Source organism: Chlorocebus sabaeus, chromosome 16 (genome assembly GCF_047675955.1).
Source record: "Chlorocebus sabaeus isolate Y175 chromosome 16, mChlSab1.0.hap1, whole genome shotgun sequence".
In the NCBI taxonomy this organism is placed as follows: domain Eukaryota; kingdom Metazoa; phylum Chordata; class Mammalia; order Primates; family Cercopithecidae; genus Chlorocebus; species Chlorocebus sabaeus.
In genome coordinates this window covers 35188955-35208364 of record NC_132919.1, presented here as the reverse complement: position 1 = coordinate 35208364, position 19410 = coordinate 35188955, and the positions used below count along the sequence as shown (strand labels likewise).

The window sequence follows — 19410 nt, the reverse complement described above, 5'->3', positions numbered from 1 at the left end:
AGTTAGAGAACGAGAGAGAACGAGAGAGTTAGAGAACAGCAGTTAACAACTCTTAGGGTCGAATGGCATTGGGAGCGAATAACTGAATCTACATTATCAAAACATCCAAACAGGTAGAGTTAAAAAAAAACGCCTCAAAATGAACAGGCATTAAACACATAAGAATTATTTCCAGATGAGTAGGCTTATCAGTAAGCTACAGTCAGCCATGGAAAAGTAGTCCAAACCTCAGCCACGTTCTGGGGTTAGTGTTCTAATGCACTGCATATAAACAAAACTCTGAAACCCAACTTGTGGCTTGTCTGTTAAAATATGGCTAAATGGCTACATCCTGAATAAGCTCTTTGATCTCCTTCTGTGTGTCACTACAACTTCCAGGCTTCCAGAAGTTGCTCGTTCTGTCACCCCATTCATCACAGAGAAAAATAACTGCAACACCAGAAGCCAATTATGAGAAACAAGCATGCAAATAAGACAGAAGTGGAGCCACACAGACACATTAGTAGACTCAATCAAACATTATGGGAACCAGACTGACTCAGTGAAGGTTTCATGACTGGAACAGTTCAGGATGCAATGGATGGAATCATCCAATTTGCCCTCCACACTCAAAATTAAAATGGAGACGCTAAGATAAGGTGTAACTGGTTCATACTTTTTTAGGATGTTCTTCTGCAGGCTTCTCTTCTTTCTGAAATAACGTTGAAACCACAGGTCAACAACATTCCCAGAACAGGGCCTCTTGCCTCCAAACACATCCTTACAGGTTCACCCTTTCCTCCTGACCACCCCACTATGCACAGGGTGCTGCAGGCATGAGAGCCGCGTCCACTCCCGCCACAGCTCCCCCGCCACCCTCACGAGGGGATATGTCTGCTCCTATCATCAGCTTTTAGGACTTGAGAAAATCCCCACCTCTGGTCACAAACTTCGCAGTCAAGTGGGCCAGATGAGGTCGTCCCGAGTCACGTTAGGGAAGCCCCCTGTCACCTGCGACGAGGCTGTGTGGCTTACCCGGCTCCTCGAGTCCACGTTCAAGAGGCACACTCCACAGGCAAGCTCCTGAGCATTTTTAATCCCAGGCCGCAGCATACAGGAGGAAAAATCCAGCGAGTTTTCATCCGGCTGTGAGGATGAGGATGACAAGACAAACGGGTAAGAAGTCCAGCAAGTCCACACGCTGTTCGCTTCACTCCCTCATCGCTCACCCCCAGTAGGTCTAGCGGCAACTTAAGTACTCTAGCACCACCCCTACAATAACCTAACTTCCCAAACACCCACTGGGAACCCGTCATGCGTCCAGGTGCTAGGAAGGCCGGCACAAGTACAACACGCCCTCTGTCCTCTGAGAACTCGGTCTCGGGTGGGCGCCGGGGAGCCCGTGCAGTGCCATGAGTGCCAGGTGTGCTTACTCAGGGGAAGTCCTGAGTGCCAGGGCACAAGGGAGGGGCACTTAGCTCAACCCGAGGAGGATGGGGCCTGAAGCCAGAGACTGCTTCCTAGAATTTTTTTTTTTTTTTTGAGGCAGAGTCTCACTCTGTCGCCCAGGCTGGAATGCAATGGTGCGATCTCGGCTCACTGCAAGCTCCACCTCCCGGGTTCAAGCGATTCTCCTGCCTCAGCCTTCTGAGTAGCTGGAATTACAGGCACACCACCACGCCTGGTTAATTTTGTATTTTTAGTAGAGACAGGGCTTCACCATGTTGGTCAGGCTGGTCTTGAACTCCTGATTTCAGGTGATCCACCTGCCTCAGCCTCCCAAAGTGGTGAGATTACAGGCATGAGCCACCGTATCCGGCCTGCTTCCTAGAACTTAGAATCACCTTGGCTGAGTGTAGATGGGAGCTGCTAGGTGAAGGGGATGGGGTTGGGTGAGGTAGGGGAGGGAAGGATAGTCTATGCAGAACAAGCAGCATAGGCAAAGGCCTCTGAGCTAAAGATGGGGTATGGGAAGGAATCTAGAGGGTGGGGGCAGAGCCCACGAGAGGAGGAGATGAAGCCACAGCATGAGGACTTCAAGGAAGGAGCATCCTGGAAGCCACTAGGGGTTCCAACTGGATCACCACAGGCCCAGGTTCGTATTATTGACAGATCCCTCTCGCTAGTGTCTAGGGAATGAATTGGGGGTGGCAATCCTCAAGGCGTGGGTCTCAGCCAGAAGTCTGCTGTAGCAGTCCTGGAGACAGATACCGATGGTCAGAATGAAGGCAGCGGCGGTGGGGAATGGGGAGACGGGAAGGAGCTGCCAAGGCCGGAGAATGAGCAGGCCTGGGTGACCTGCTGGATGGGAGAGGTTGGGGGACCCGGGCAGCTGAGGGGATTCACCATAATAAGACACGTGAAAGAAGGACCAGGTTTGAGGATGGAAGCTGAGGAGAAGAGTTCAGTTTGGTCCAAGCTGAGCTGGAGCTGCCTGTGGGACAGCAAAGGCCACATGCTACACATGCAGGTGGTTGGATAGACATACGGGCCTACTGCTTGCAGAGAGAACTGAAAGTCACCAGCTACAGACCATAAATAGAACAACAGCTAATAAGCCCTTACTTTGCCAAGCACTATACTAAGCTCTTCACATGCATTATCTAATTCACTACAGACACACACACACACACACACACACACAGAGAATGGTTAAAAGGGGAGGTCTCAATCTTGGAAAGCTGTCCAGTCACTCTGCTGCTCAGGCTGGAGTGCAGTGGCATGATCACAGCTCATCGCAGCCTTGACTTCCTGGGCTCAAGAGATCCTCCCACCTCAGTCTCTCAAATAGCTGGGGCCACGTGTGCGTGCCACCACGCCCAGGTAATGTTTTGATTTTTTGTAAAGATGATATTTCCCTATGTTGCCCAGGCTGATCTTGAACTCCTGGGCTCAAGTGATCCTCCCAAAGTGGTGGGATTACAGGCATGAGCCCCTGCACCCGGCCCCGCAGCACACTTTTATTTTTATTTATTTATTTTGAGACAGGGTCTCACTCTGTTGCCCAGGCTGGAGTGTGGTGGTATCATCTTGGCTCACAGCTGCCTCTGCCTCCCGGGCTCAAGCAATCTTCTCGCCTCAGCCTCCCAAGTAGCTGGGACTACAGGTGTGCACCACCATACCCAGCTAACACACTTTTTTTTTTTTTTTTTTTTTTTTTGAGATGGAGTCTTGCTCTGTAGCCCAGGCTGGAGTGCAGTGGCACAATCTTGGCTCACTGCAACCTCCGCCTCCTGGGTTGAAGGGATTCTTCTGCCTCAGCCTCCTGAGTAGCTGGGGCTATAGGTACCCGCCACCACACCTGGCTAAGTTTTGTATTTTTAGTAGAGACGGGGTTTCACCATTTTGGCCAGGCTGGTCTTGAACTCCTGACCTTGTGATCTGCCCACCTTGGCCTCCCAAAGTGCTGGGATTATAGGTGTGAGGCACTGTGCCTGGCCACACACTTTTAAGTTTAATCTGAACTAATAACATTTTCTCCATCACTTTTTAGCACTGAGGAAACCCCTCAGTCCTGACCAAACAGGGACAGTTGGTTGCCCTGTGATAGACATAAATAACCCTGAAAGCTAGACAATAGTAAAATTTAAGAACTAGAATGTTGTAAGTATTTATTACCACTATTTTTAATATAATGTATTTAACTGCAAGTTTATATCATTTGTGTTTGTTTTGTCTTGCTTTTGAGAGAGTCTCACTCTGTCACCCAGGCTGGAGTGCAGAGGCGTGTGTGATCATGGCTCACTGTAGACTCCAACTCTTGGGATCAAGCAAGCCTTTTGCCTCAGCCTCCTGAGTGCTGGGAATACAGGTGTGTGCCACTACACCTGGCTACTTTTTATTTTTAGTAGAGATGAGGTCTCACTATGTTGCCCAGGCTGGTCTAGAACTTCTGGCCTCAAGCGATCCTCCCACCTCAGCCTCCTAAAGTGTTGGGATTACAGGCATGAGCCACTACACCCAGTCTTCATTTAATTTTTAGTAATAACCATGTTTAACAACTGGCTCATAAAATTCCTGAACATTTAACAAACTCTTGCAAGCCAGTAAGAACTGGATCTAACACACTAGTGCGACAGAATGGAATCTTAGGTGGGAGCCTAGAAGTTGAGGAGTTCCTCTCAGAGGGTTTATCCTCACTCTAATGCAGGAGGTGAGATCATCGGCTGTGTCTGAAATAGCAGTAGCCTTGCGAGCTTCAAGCAGCAAACTGGCGGTGTGATTCTCTCCACCAGCACACAGAGGGTCCAGGTGAGGCAGAAGGTGGATGGCTGCACTGATTCCGGGTGGGTTCTGTCTAATGAGCATGACTGAACGGAGTGAGGAGGGATGCCTCATGCCCTGTGGAGAGTAAGGAAGTGAGAAAAGAAGTGAAGACAGAAGAGGGTTGACAGGAACACAGTAAAAGAGAAAATATCCTGTCTTGAGAACCAAAAACAGCAAAAGTGCCAGTGAAGAGTGAGACAACTGGAGGGCTGTCAATCCGGACTCAGGAAGTTCAATGTCTGGGTTCGAGACTGCACAGGCGCTGCACAGTGTTTGCTAACACAGCCCATTGTGATGAGGCCAGTGGGTGGCTGAAGTGCAGGGGAAGCAAGGGCCCTGTGGTCCAGGCAGGCAAGCATATGGGAGCCTGGCATGGAAGCTGGTTTGTCCTCATGGATACTGAGGTGACCCAGGATGATGGCAAATTCCTGTCAAAGTAACAGCTACATTTCCCATAGTTCTTCCAGTCTGAACCACTGAGGAGTTTCCACATTGTTTTTGAGCAACAAAGCAAAATTATATGATCCGTATTTTGCCTCACCAAGAAAAAAAAAAGGTTTCTCCTTATAAAAACGTATAGATTATGTATGATGTTCCCTGTTCCTTTCTAATTTGAAATAATAAACCATGAACTAGCTCCACAAACCTTTCTTAAAACACATTTGAGCTAGATCCACTGAGATCACAGCAGGGGAAGGAAGCACACATGGTTTTCAAAGAAGAAAAGGGGAGGTGTATGTTTCAACTGTGTGCAAGAGGACTCTGGTGTAGATGATCAAAGTAAACTTACATGGCCTTAGCCAAGTCATAGGATCTTTTTTCTTTTCTCTCTTGTCTTTTTTAGTGCAACCATGGTCACCGCGGTCAAATGTAGAAGAGGCTGGCACTAACACTTGTTTGTTCTGCAGTCATCTGTAAAAGGGTAACAATTTCACTTGCCCTAACACCTCTCTCCCATTTCTATATATCTCAGATGGACATAAAACATGCTCTGGAAGTGAAAACACAGTCTATATGCTTATCACAATTATTCACTTTGACGAACTCTTAGCAAGTTTTTTAAAGAGGTTAAAACATAGTATCCCTCTGTAACCCACATTATAGATAGTCATCATGTTACTGAATCAGGGCTATTTGAGAAATCACTAAAATCTGGGAAAACTCTGAATCCTGAAATCAATCCAATTAATAAAGCCCCTTAATATCTGTTTACTAAAGGCACAAAGAAAGCAAATGAAAAGGTCATACTGTAATAGCCAATTAAAACCATAAGGCTCTGCATAAATGACCCTGTGATCAAATTACTCTTTCAGCTGACAAAATTAACCTTCCTAAGTATACATGTATAAACAGGGTGTTTATTGTAGTATAATAGCAACAGTTTGGCACCAGTCATATAAGAGTTTGGCTGTCTTCATATAAGAAGATATGCCCTCTACAAGTCACCTTAAATTGATTGTCTCCTTATTTGGCAAGTATTTCATGCATTTAGTAAAGATTTAAAATATATATGTTATATATGGCCTACTGACACTGATAAGCACCAGTGTCAGACTGAGATATAGAATCCTGAGTCTTTAGCCTACAATCAACTGCTACAATGGTGTCCAAGAAGATCCTTATTGAGGAAGAAGAGTTTGGTAGTAATTAGTGTTCTTCACCAATAATCTTTCTCCTTTTTATGGAATGGTAGGATGGGCCTTCCCTACCCCTTTTTCAATCAGGCATGGGCCTGTAACTTGCCACAGTCAATAAACTAAGCAAAAGTCACATGTAGGCCGGGCGTGTGGTGGCTCACACCTGTAATCCCAGCACTTTGGGAGGCCGAGGTGGGTGGATCACCTGAGGGCAGGAGTTCAAGACCAGCCTGGCCAACAGGGCAAAGCCCCGTCTCTACTAAAAATAAAAAAAAAAGTGCTGGGAATGGTGGCTCACACCTGTAATCTCAGCATTTTAGGAGGCTGAGGCGGGTGGATCACGAGGTCAGGCGTTTCTGAGACCAGCCTGGCTAACATGGTGAAACCCCGTCTCTACTAAAAATACAAAAATTAGCCAGGTGCGGTGGTGCTTGCCTGTAATCCCAGCTATTCAGGAGGCTGAGGCAGGAGAATTGCTTGAACCCGGGAGGTGGAGGTTGCGGTGAGCCGAGATCGTGCCACTGCACTCCAGCCTGGGCAACAGAGCGAGACTCCATCTCCAAAACAAAACAAAACAAAACAAAACAATTAGCTGGGCATGGTGGTGGCACCTGTAATCCCAGCTACTTGGGAGGCTGAGGCAGGAGAATAGCTTGAACCCAAGAGGCAGAGGCTGCAGTGAGCTAAGACTGCACCACTGCACTCCAGTGTGGGCGACAGAGGAAGACGCCATCTCAAAAAGAAAAAAAAGAAAAAAAGAAAAAAAAAGTGTCACCTGGGAGGAAGCCTTTAAGACCAATGTGCTATTTCTCATGTTCCTTTGAACCTCCATGGTGACCAGCTGTGTTCCACATGGTGGAGGCTCTGTCAACCTGGGTCCCTGGATAAGGACATGGCACAGAGCCCCCCACCAACTTGAGATGGACATATTGCCTGAGCAAGAAAGAAAGCTTTGCTTTTGCTAAGATGGAAGAAGCTGTTTGTTACTGAAGCATAACCTAGTCTAGTTTGACTGATACAAAGGGTGATCTAGACACAGGTTCCATAGGCAATTACAAAGTTTTGGTATTTGCTTGGTTACAGTATTTTGTATAATCTTTCCTATTGCTGCTGTCACAAAGTAGCACAAACTTAATGGCTTAAAACAACACAAATGTATCCTCTTACAGTTGTGGATTTCAGAAGTCTAAAATGGGTGAGCAGGACTGCATTCCTTCTGGGAGTTCTAGGGGAAAAATCTGTTTCCTTGCCTTTTCTAGCTTCTAGGGACGGCCTCTGCATTCCCTGGCTTGTGGTCCCATCCTCAAAGCCAGCAGGTAGCTTCTGTCACTCTCTTCTCTCTGCTTCTGTTATCACATCACTTTTTCTCACTCTTGATCTCCTACCTTCCCCTTCTAAGGATCCCTGTGATGACATTGGGGCCACCTGGGCAAACGAGGATACCTTCCCCAATGAAACACCTTTAACTTAATCCTATTTGCAAAGGTAACATATTCACAAGTTCCAGGGACATGGGCAGCTTTGAGGGGCCATCATTCTGTCTACCACAGCTGCCTTCTGTCAACTGAGGATAGCCCTGCAGAGACACAGTAAAGATCCTGTGTCTAAAACATTGTGCAGACTGGCAAGATGACAAAAATGCCATCACCATTAAAAATAAACTGTTCTCCTGATATGTCACAGCAATAGGAAATAAGTACTCTGAAATTCACAGGTCAATTTCACATTGAAAGGAAGTACAAAAGAATTCATATTTCACTGAGGTGAACAGTGGAATCAAAGAGCCTGTGTGATTGCCAATTGACTAAAATTCAGGGGAGTAACAACCTTTTCTCTTCTCTTAGATTTTATATGGCAAAAATCGATTAATTTTCCAGGACAGAATTCTCTGTTTGTTCCAATCCTATTGAACTTCAACCCACTTCACAAGATAAAACCTTAGATGACAAGTCATTTAGGGAGCCAACTTCAGAGTGCATCACATCTCACTAAACTAGGTGATTTTTACCTCTTGAGAAAGAAGCAGGTGTTCAGTCTGTGCCCGAAGAAGACATGCTTCTACCACAAGAGGGAGTCTTAGTCCAGGGATAAAGAGTATCAAAGAGAGAGCACAAAGCTTTGCCAGTACAGTCAGCCCTCGGTATCCATGGGTTCCACATCTATGGGTTCAACCAATCTCAGATCAAAAATATTCAGAGGAAAAAACAAAAATGATACAAATAAAAAGGTCCGATATAGTATAATAACTATTTACACAGCATTTACATTGTATTAGGTATTATAAGTAATCTAGAGATGATTTAAAATACACAGAAGGATGTGCATAGGTTATATGCAAATCCTATGTCATTTCTTATCAGGGACTTGAACGTCTACAGATTTTTATATCCAGAAATGGGGGATGTCCTGGAACCAATTCCCTGCCATGGATAGGGGAATGACTGTGTCATTTCCAGCTTAAATAAACATCAAGGAGCCACAGTTTGGAGTTTAAGACTGTGCACCCTGCCTTCCTCAGCCCAAGCATGACTACTGTGATGCAGCACTACGTTCTGCGACTTTCACTGGAGAAGGTGAAGCAGCTGTCTTCCGACAGCAACAGCCTCACAGTCTTCATCGGAAGAAAGAAGTCATTTTCAGTAACTTAAAAGCTGGAAGTAACGTAGAGTAGGAAGAAGAATGGATTCTGAAATGATACAGATTCAAATCACAGACTTGTCAGTTTCAGTCAAGTTTCATCTTCTCAAAGCCCTAATTTCTCCACCTGTAAAAGTGATAATTACTTCTAGAGTATAATCCAGCTGCTAGAGATGGCCTCTGCACTTCTTGGCTCGTGGCCCTATCTTCAAAGCCAGCAGGTAGCATCTGCCACTTTCCTCTTCTCTCTGCTTCTGTTGTCACATCACTTTCTCTCACTCTTCCCCTCCTACCTTCCCCTTATAAGGACTCATCATGTGATGATATGGGGTTACCAGGATTAAATTAGAATGAATGTAAAGCATATAGCACAAGGACTGACAGGCCCTAGGTGCAAAATATCGATAAAAGGTAACCAGTAGTAGTAGTAGTAGTAGTAGTAGTAGTAGTAGTAGTAATAGTAATAGTAGTATGGAATCAAAGGGCCTCACTGTGGCAATGTAGTTCATTAAGGAAGTCATTTAGCTGAAATGAAGCAATAGTGTTAAGCATTAAAAGCTTCCCATAAAACCTCAATCATGCCTCTTTCTAATAATGATTTCTCCAGTTTGAGCGTCTAATCCAGAGTCCTGGGAGTTTGTATAGTTTTGTTACAAATGATTTAAACTACACAGATGTTGGTTTATGTCATTTACATTTATGCAGGTATTTTCTTATCAGTTCTGCTAGAGTAAAGGCTTCTTCATGACAAGTCACACCTTACACTATTTCTGTGGAATGTGTGCTATTCCTCATGCAGTGGGAAACTCAAGTTTTACAGACAGAGGACATACCTAGCAGTTATCAAGGGTACAATGACATGGTATAATCTGGGCAAAGAATGATTATTGTTCTGTACAGCTAACCTAGTGAAAAAAGCAATTATAAGGGGAAGCACATGGATATTTAGAGAAATGAATACTCAGGTGTTCAGGTTCAATTTACAGTACATTCTTGTGTTGTCAGGTTGGAAGATTAATTCATCTCTATACACTTACCTAGTGTCTTAAACAACAAAAGTTAGGTAAAACCACTCTTTAGCATCTAGACACTGACGCCAGAAAAGGATACTCACAATGGGAGTCTGAGGGAAGGGCATAAATGTCCAGCCCTTTTCCGCATTTACCTCACATTTGTTTACACTAAAGGAGTTAGAGCCACCATATGTGAACAGGGCAAAGCTCCAGGTTAGATGGGCCCCAAACCCAATAGGCTTTGTTCAAAACAACAAAATCAAATACCAAGGTCACTTGAAAAAGGTCTGGAAAAAACTAATCCTTGGTATAAAAAAAATCACACCGGGGATTATATCTGAGTAGGGCGACAATTAACAAGGTGCGTAAGAAAACTTCCGGATTGATGGAGTAGTCTACATCCTGATAGAGGCGTGGGTTATATGCTTGAGAGTATGCATTTCTCAAAACTCACTGAGTGGTACAACCAAGATTTTCACATCTTATTGTGTGTGTGTATATATATATTTTATTTCACCAAAAAGAAAAAAAAGAAAAGAAAAGGTGTGGAGGGGTGTTCAGAGTCTAGAAGGTGCAGCTGTAGCAAGCTTGCAGCCACAGGAGCTTGGGAAGAGGCACAAAAACGAAACTGGCTTGCACTTCACCTGGTGAGAGGAGCTATCTCAAGAAGTAAACACACAGCAGCAACCCAGGAATCTCCCCACTTATCCGTTCCCCCAAATTCACAAGCTTGGTTAAGTGCACCTGGTCTTTGTGATACTTTTCTTCTAAGAGCTCATGGCAAGGACAGAGACGCTTTATGATCACAGTCATCTTTTCCCAGCAGCAACAGGAGAGAAGAGATGGGTGGCTGATTTGGGGGTTTGTATAGAAATCTAGTTTTCAAGTGTTAACTGCAATAAGAACCGATTGCCACCCAAACAAAGAACCTTAAAATCTAAATGTAAAGAAGGAGGCTTTTAAGTTACTCTATAGTCCTGGTATATATATGCAAGGGCAACGTGCAGAAAAGAACTCGACTGTTTATAACAAGTTGCTGCCAGAAAAGACTCCTGGTGTTTGAACTCATTAACCTTGATGCTAAAATCAACCCATTCCCCCCACAAAAACGTAAGTACCTCTCTGGTTTTACCCACCCAACCTGCCCATCTCAAGGTGGCCACAAAGAACAGAGGTTGAGAAAGTTGACTTCTGACTGTCAGAATAAACCCAGGCCTTGCCAGTATCTCTGTGCTTCAGTTTTTTCATCTGTAAAAGGGAAGAATAAAAGTGTCTACTGCTATGATGATATTCAGGCTCAACCTGCTCCATATTAGGACAAGGTCAGGAAGCAGCAGGTTGGGTGAATTAGGTAGGACACAGACACATACTGATCTCCAAGTTCACAACTGGTGACACATCCTTCTCTACCCCACAACTTCACAGGCACCCTCGGCACACATCACTAGCCAATCAATTTCATTAGTAGCTGGAGCTCAGGAAGTAAATGCAGAGTTTAATGCATTTCTCTGATCCAGAGGATAATGAAGTGAATTCCAGAAGCTCAAAGAAAATTGGAGGACTGCAGCAAACACATGCCTTTTCTCCCAAGTTCCTTGGATTAGTCATCATAACAGTTAACCAATCCATTAAGGATAGAACTGAAAGACTCTCATTCAGACCCCAAGAATTCTGCCTCTCTGAATGTAAATAGAGAAACAGAGGTTAAGTAGTAAACAACCCCCATTCCTTCTCCCCAGCTTCTGTTCTGTATTCTGATTCAGTTGTCTTTTAGGGGTGGTGATGTGTGGTACTATAGTCTTCCTTAGTCAGGTGGACTGTCAGGAGAGAAGATGTCTGGTAGCTTGGGCATGATTCTCCTCTGCTTCAGGAGAGGATGAAGGCAGGGTAAAGATGTCAGGTTGCCATGCAGATTTACTGCAATTAAAGTCCCTAAAGTAGTCTGGGTGTGGTGGCTCACACCTGTAATCCCAGTCCTTTGGCAGGTTGAGGTGGCAAGCCTGCTTGAGGTCAAGAGTTTGAGACCAGCCTGGGTAACATAGTGAGGCCCTGTCCCTAGCAAGCCAGGCATGGTGGTGCATGCCTGTGGTCCCAGCTATGGGAGGTTGAGATGCAAGGATCACTTGAGCCTGGGAGTTCAAGGCTGTAGTGAGCCATGACTGTGCCACTGCACTCCAGCCTGGGTGACAGTGTGAGACCCTGTCTCTAAACAATAAATAAATATGTAAATAAATAAAATTCAGTTTTAAGAACTTGATAACTTATCATTACAATGGAAAGGAGAAGTGGGCAAGGGTAACAAGGGGTATCTACAGGGAGGGTTTCTGCAAGTGAATGAAGGGTAATGATACATTTCTCCTACTAGAGTAAAAACACTTATTTTTCCACTATAAATGCAACAAATGCTATCGAAAGAAAGTTGAAAAAATGAAAAAACTAAAAATATTGAAAAATCCAGTGTTCTGGCTGGACACAGTGGCTCATGCCTGTAATTCCAGCACTTTGGGAGGCCGAGGTGAATGGATTCCTTGAGCCCAAGGAGTCTGAGACCAGCCTGAGCAACATGGCAAAACCCTGTCTTTACAAAAACTACAAAAATATTAGCTGGGCTTGGTGGTGTGCACCTGTGGTCCCAGCCACTCAGGAGGCTGAGGTGGGAGAATTGCTTCAGCCCAGGAGGTCAAGGCTGCTGCGAGCTGTGATCACACCATTGTACTCCAGAATGGGTGACAGAGGGAGACCCTGTCTAAAAAAGAAAGAAAAAAAAAATCCAGTGTCTCATTACCCAAACACATCCCTAATATCATTCTGGCAGATTTCCTTCAAGCCCTGTAGTAACAGTTCTGTGTCATTCAAACTTCGTGTTCCTTTACAAAATGGCTGCATAAGACCCTGGCGTAAAGATTCACCACAATTTACTTAACCAGTCCTCTAGATTTGGACTTTCAGGTTGTCTCTAATTTTTCATGTTTACAAAGAACAACTCTGTGCACTTAACTTGCTTCTTTCTGTGAATTCATATTTAGAATCGCTGCCTTAGGACATTTTCTCAGAAGTGGAATTACTGAGTCAGCTACTCTGAATGAATATTAATTCCTTTAATTCATTCAGCTTTTACTGGGTGTTCACTGAATGTTTACATAGTGCCTGGCACTGTGCTCAGATAAAGAAGAAAAGATGAAAAACGCAGTCTTGATCTCTGTCTTCAAGAAGTTCACAGCCAGGAGGAGAGCATGATGCCAAACTTCTCTTTCCATAGGTGACTCCACCCTACAGTATATAGTCCACATTTTACCACATCAACACTATTAGTATTCAAACAAATAGACCACACAAAAATTGGGCTTAATTAGTAGGCAGGCCAGGCATGGTGGCTCACGCCTGTAATGCCTCTAGCACTTTGGGAGGCAGAGGTGAGTGGATTACATGAGGCCACGAGTTCGAGACCAGCCTGGCCAACACGGTGAAACCCTGTCTTTACTAAAAATACAAAAACTAGCTGGGCGTGGTGGCAGGTGCCTGTAATCCCAGCTACTTGGGAGGCTGAGGCACGAGAATTGCTTGAACTTGGGAGGTGGAGGTTGCAGTGAGCCGAGATAGCGCCACTGCACTCCAGCCTGGGCAAGAGAGTGAGAGCTGTCTCAAAATAAAAAATAAAAAAAAAAAGTAGGTAAAAAATGTAACCTTGTTTTAATTTGAATTAATGTTTACTGATTAACTGTACCTCCCCTTTTACAAATCACTTCACATTTTTGCTCATACGTTACTGAGATGTTGGTATATTTTTCGTTGATTTGTATGCTTCCATTTCAGAGCAAAGACACGAGCCTGCCATCAGTATGCACTGCTACACCTCCTAGTTTACAATTTAATCTATTTTTTTCCACACTTAAAATGACTTCCTCTTATACTTTGGAGTTATGCCATTTGGCCTATATTGAGAGATGTAATAAGAAACTACTCAATGAAACCTGTTGCTTTATTTACTGAAAGGATTTTTCTTTTTTTTTTTTTTTAGAAGACAATGTTGATTATATCAGTTTTCTCTTTAGGAGAACCCACAAAAGAAATTTCTTTCTGATATTAGTATCAAGGTCAGGCACAGTGGTTCATACGTATAATCCCAACACTTTGGGAGGCCAAGGTGGGTGGATCATTTGAGCCCAGGAGTTTGAGACCAGCCTGGCCAAAATGGTGAGACCCCGTCTCTACTAAAAATACAAAAATTAGCTGGGCGTGGTGGCGCATGCCTGTAATCCCAGTTACTCAGTAGGCTGAGGCACGAGAATCGCTTGAACCCACGAGGTGGATTCAACCCACGAGGTGGCAGTGAGCCGAGATCGCAGCACTGCCCTCCAGCCTGGGTGACAGAGCGAGACTGTCTGGGGGAAAAAAAAAAAAAGAGGTCAGAAGTTCAAAAGTGATATGGACTTGAATTAGTTAATAGATTTTTTTTTTTTAAAGATTTCTAATTTCATTATATTTCTTTCTTTTCTTTTCTTTCTTGTTCGAGACGGAGTTTCACTCTTGTTGCCCAGGTTGGAAGACAGTGGCGTGATCTCGGCTCACTGCAACCTCCATCTCCTGGGTTCAAGCAATTCTTCTGCCACAGCCTCCCAAGTAGCTGGGATTACAGGTGTGCACCACCACACCCAGCTAGTTTTGTATTTTTTTTTTTTTTGAGGCGGAGTTTCGCTCTGTCGCCCAGGCTGGAGTGCAGTGGCCGGATCTCAGCTCACTGCAAGCTCCGCCTCCCGGGTTCACGCCATTCTCCTGCCTCAGCCTCCCGAGTAGCTGGGACTACAGGCGCCCGCCACCTCGCCCGGCTAGATTTTTTTTGTATTTTTTAGTAGAGACGGGGTTTCACCGGGTTAGCCAGGATGGTCTTGATCTCCTGACCTCATGATCCGCCCGTCTCGGCCTCCCAAAGTGCTGGGATTACAGGCTTGAGCCACCGCGCCCGGCCTAGTTTTGTATTTTTAATACACATGGGGTTGATCAGACTGGTCTCCAACTCCCGACCTCAGGCGATCCACACACCTTGGCCTCCCAAAGTGCTGGGATTACAGGCACGAGCCACCGTGCCTGGCCTTCGTTATATTTTCTAACAAAAAAAATTAGGTTTCTAACTTCATTTTCTTTTCTTTTTTTTTTTGAGACGGAGTCTTGCTCTGTCACCCAGGCTGGAATGCAGTGGTACCATCTCGGCTTACTACAACCTCCATTTCCTAGGTTCAAGAAATTCTCCTGCCTCAGCCTCCCGAGTAGTGGGGATTACAGGCACTCGCTACCAGAGCCAGCTAATTTTTTTTTTTTTTTTTTTTTTTTGTATTTTTAGTAGAGATGGTGATTCAGCATATTGGCCAGGCTGGCCTCGAACTCCTGGCCTCAACTGATCTGCCTGCCTTGGCCTCGCAAAGTGCTGGGATTCAGGCATGAGCCACCATGCCTGGCCTAATTTCATCATATTTTCTAATTACTATTAATATGTAGGATTGTTATGAATTTTTGCCACATGCAATACATTTATACTCTTCAATTTAGATTAAAAAATGTATTTTTTTATCTATCTATCTATCGACTGACCAAGTTATGAGATTGGTTAATTTTTGTATTTTTGGTAGAGACAGAGTTTTACCATGTTGCCCAGGCTGGTCTCAAACTCCTGGGCTCAAGTGATCCGCCCACCTCAGCCTCCCCAAAGCGCTGGGATGACAGGGGTGAGCCACTGCACCTGGCTGCTTGAATTTAGATTTTTAAAAGAATTTCATTATCACCAACTAAACATAATTTTATCTCTTTTTTCAATATTAATACTTCATTTCTTACTTCACTTGCCAGAACAGTTTTTTTAAAAAAATTATCTACCTACGGTTTTAGGTTAGAAAATGAGAACTGATTCAAGGGAACAAGAAAAAGTTTTGGAAATTATTTAAACTCTTAAAGACTTTAATATTACAAACCAGAGGCAACATGACAATGGTGAGAGGATGTGTTGCTGAAGACACATTGTTGGGGTAGCTGGGTATCCACCTGGCTATCAGTTCAGAAAATTAGAACTGCTTCCTCCCACACAACTGCAATCCCATTCAGATGGGTCACAGTGTTCCATGTTAAAAAAAAATTGGAATAGCATATTTATTCCAGCTGTGGAAGGAAGATAAACTTCTGACTATTGTGAAATAAAGGATATCATCAGAGACAAACTGAATAGGTATGAATATATAAAAATAAAATAGTTTCGCCCAATGAAATGTAAAAAAGGGACAGTAATAGAGAAGGAAAAAAAGCTGATAAAAGTTTACAAGCTTATATATATGTATATAAATCTATTACAAATATGAAATATATAAGGTCAATAACCATATTCCAAGGAATAAATGGTCAAATGGTCAAAAGAGTCCAATCCATTTATACACAAAGGAAACAGAAATAGTAAACTGTCATTTGGAACACGGCAAAGCCTCTCATAAAATTAAAACAAAATGCAAAAAACACCTTCGGGAATAATTGCATGCTTGTTAAATTAAGAAACTGATAGGATATAATGTACAGAAATGTATCCATGTACTTATATATATCTGGTAGCACTGCAACCAATACAAGCTCTTGGAAAGCCTTCTAATAAATGCAACAACAGCTACATATGTATGCACGCACCCGTGCAGACACACACACTGACCTCCTACTCCACTTGGAGGAACTACACCCCCCAAAGGAACAGTGATTTGTTATTTAGAGAACTACTCATAACAGGAAAAAAAATGAAAATAACCCAAGAACCTAAAAAAAGAAGGGCTAAACAAACTACAGGATGGCAACATGAGGTATCATATAGCTTTTTGAAAGGACACATATGGGGACACAAATAACTAGAAGTGCAAAGGGAGTATCTCAAACCAATGCTTTGCAAAACTTTCATGTATTATGTGAATTAAGAAAGGTGTAGCCAGAGTGAATGTTTTCCTATACTCTTTTTTTCCTTAGGTTCCCTGGGCCTTGAAGAGATCAGAAGCCCACCTGGTACTGTTCAGCTGACCACACATCTGTGATCTCCCTCCTTTAATACAACATGCTCCAGTTGACACCTTCAGCCTTCAGTAAGTACCATCATAGGAATACACACTCTGCTTTACAGCTTAGGTTTCTGGAAAGGAAAGCAACTGTTGAGTTGTTTCATGGACTTACTGTGAGTGTGGCGAGGGACATGAAGCCGATTAGGTTATTCCATACTTTATCGATGTCTTTCAGCAACTGCTGGAGTTTCTCACTGCACACTGCAGTGGCTTTGATCCCCAGCTCCACACGCTTGGTTACCCTGTACACTTCAACAACACCTGACGGGATGAGAGAGCAGAGAGAGAGTGTTGGCAGTGGAGACACAGAGGAACCAGACAGGGGAGCATCATTGCTTGCTGGTATCTGTTAGAAACAAGGGTACATCTGGACAGAGGTGTACATACTATTCTCTGGGACCAATCCACTTCTCAATGCTGCTGTACAGCTCACTGGTAAGAGCACAGACTCTAAAGCTGCACTGCTTGGGTTCAAACTCCAGCTATGCCTCTTACTGGCTACATGACCTTAGGCAAGCCACGTAACCTCTCTGTAACTCCGTTTCCTCATCTGTGAAGTTGGGACGGTAACAGCACCTCCTCCAAGGATGGTTGAGAGGATTAAACAGGTTAACATGGTAAAAGGCTTACAACAGTGCTTGGAGAATGGCAGGCAATATGCAAGTTATTAGCTTTTGTTTTTTGGGAGGTTTATTTATGAGTCCATCTGCTTGAATCTGGGAAATCCCAATAAACTAGCTGAAAATGGGGACAGTAAAAATTTAAAAGAATCTAAATGTTAATAGCATCAAAAAGTAATTAAGAAATATCTCACCCCTCTGATTCTGAAGGTCTTACAAACACTTTGACTTCACTTATCTTTACACATGCAACAGGATGCAGACCGGTTCTTTTCCTGTGGTCTCTAAATTGTGGCTGAACTCTTTAAGCAAGGATGAGAGGTGATAAGTACCTCACATTCTAAGGACAGCCACCAGATACATCCCTAACGCCTGCAATGTGACAGTCACCAAAGACATGACCCCGACCTCTCTAAGTGAACACAGAGGAATTCCAGGGGATCTTCAGAGTGGTGCCTCAGCAGCCCCGTGTACAGCACTATGGCCTTTCTTCTTCCTTCCCCAAGGGAGGGGCAGAAATTACTGCCCACCCTAAGCCAAGTGAGGGGGCTTCTAAGAGAATCTTCCACAGATACAAGGATACGAGGAGAAAAGACAGGTGTCCCATTTCCTGGTGGACATCTGCTTATGCAGAACTGTGCCTGTTTGAGCAGGAAAAGAAGACCCCGAGTGAGGTGGCAGGAGTAAGGCAGAGGCTACATCCCTTCACTCTCCACTCATCCAGCAAATATTTTTGAGTGCCAACTACGTGCAAGACACTAGATTAGGTGTTGGGGACACACCAGCGAACAAAACAGACCAAAATCCTAGCCTTCTTGGAGGTTCATTCTAGTGAAGGGAGACAGAGCGTAAAAACAACAAGTAACTAGGCGCAGTGGCTCACGCCTGTGATCCCAGCACTTGGGGAGGCCAAGGTGGGTGGGTCGCTTGAGTTCGAGACCAGCCTGGGCAACATGGCGAAAACCTGTCTCTACAAAAACTACAAAAATTAGCTGCACACATGGTGGTGCGCGCCTGTGGTTCCAGCTACTTGGGAGGCTGAGGTGGGAGGATTGCTTGAGCCTGGGAGGTGGATGCTGCAGTGAGTCATGATCACATCACTGTACTCCAGTCTGGGTGGCAGAGTGTGATCCTGTCTTAAGAAAAGAGCAATAAGTAACATATGTAAGAAATTAAAGGTAATAGAGCAAAAGAGAAAATCCAGCAGAGAATGGGATGGGAAGTGCCGGGGTGGGGAGAGAGGATACTCTTCGGAGAGACGGATGCTAGGAAAGATTTCACTCAGAAGCTGACATGTGAGTAAAGATTTGAAAAAGATTAGGGTCCAGTGTGTGTGGCTCCGGCCACAGGCCAAGCCTGAGCCTGGGGAAGGGAGGAACACTGAAGCGGACAGAGGCTGCGCTTTCACGTTGGACTGACATATCTAATTGCTGCAGATGACCAGGAGGTTAAGGATTCTGTGGTGTCATTAAGCAGTTGAGAGAAAGAATATAGAGTATGGTAAGGAACTGATGGGAGACAAGATGATTTTATTTCAGTGCATCAGTAGCTCAGGTTCTTTGATAAACCAGTAACAGAGACATAATTTTACATTTTTGCTATTATGTATATAACAAGGACGAGGAAACTTAGCCATAGAGACTTTTTAAGTTCAGTAGTTTACTGCCTGTAACTTAAGTGTCTTACCCACAAATGCAGATACTTCTTAGTGAAGTCATATGTAACTTGAGAGATCTAGCTTAAAATAATTAAAGGGAAAAGTGAAAATAATGCAAAGTGCCATCATTTTCAATAGTAAAATATAAAAGAACATACCTAATAAATATTCCATGCCTTGAGCTGACTGAATTACTTCTGTGCAAACAGAACTACTACTGATTCCATTTAAGGTATCATTTGCCTTCTTAATGACCTACAAGAAATGAAATCACATCACTTTACATAACTGACAAAAGTCATCGCAAATCAATTTACTGTTAGTAGAAAACCCAACCGAAAAGCCACGAGGTGTCAAAAAATCTCATTTTATCCTTGAAGAAACAATCCTCCATTTCTTTGGAAGAGAAAAGACAGTTTTTTTTTTTTTTTTTTTTTTTTGAGACGGAGTCTCACTCTGTAGCACAGGCTGGAGTGCAGTGGTGTAGTCTTAGCTCACCACAACCCCCAACTCCCGGGTTCAAGT

The 19410-nt window shown here is 44.0% G+C and overlaps 1 protein-coding gene across 16 annotated transcripts in view; it reads right to left on the bottom strand.

Annotated features, from left to right (window-relative positions):
* Window positions 1–19410, bottom strand: part of SYNRG (synergin gamma) — a 96738-nt gene that overhangs the window by 4297 nt on the left and 73031 nt on the right. For 7 of the 16 annotated variants that reach the window (XM_008011140.3, XM_008011137.3, XM_073004871.1 and 4 more), the window contains 4 exons: window positions 19044–19140; window positions 16721–16869; window positions 1015–1125; window positions 656–691 (listed from right to left, as the gene is read on the bottom strand). In XM_008011140.3, coding sequence (XP_008009331.1) covers window positions 656–691; window positions 1015–1125; window positions 16721–16869; window positions 19044–19140 — 393 coding nt within the window. Of the gene's footprint in view, window positions 1–655; window positions 692–1014; window positions 1126–4119; window positions 4321–16720; window positions 16870–19043; window positions 19141–19410 lie in introns of all 16 variants that reach the window. The other 9 variants (XM_008011134.3, XM_008011131.3, XM_008011135.3 and 6 more) reach the window with 3 other exon arrangements.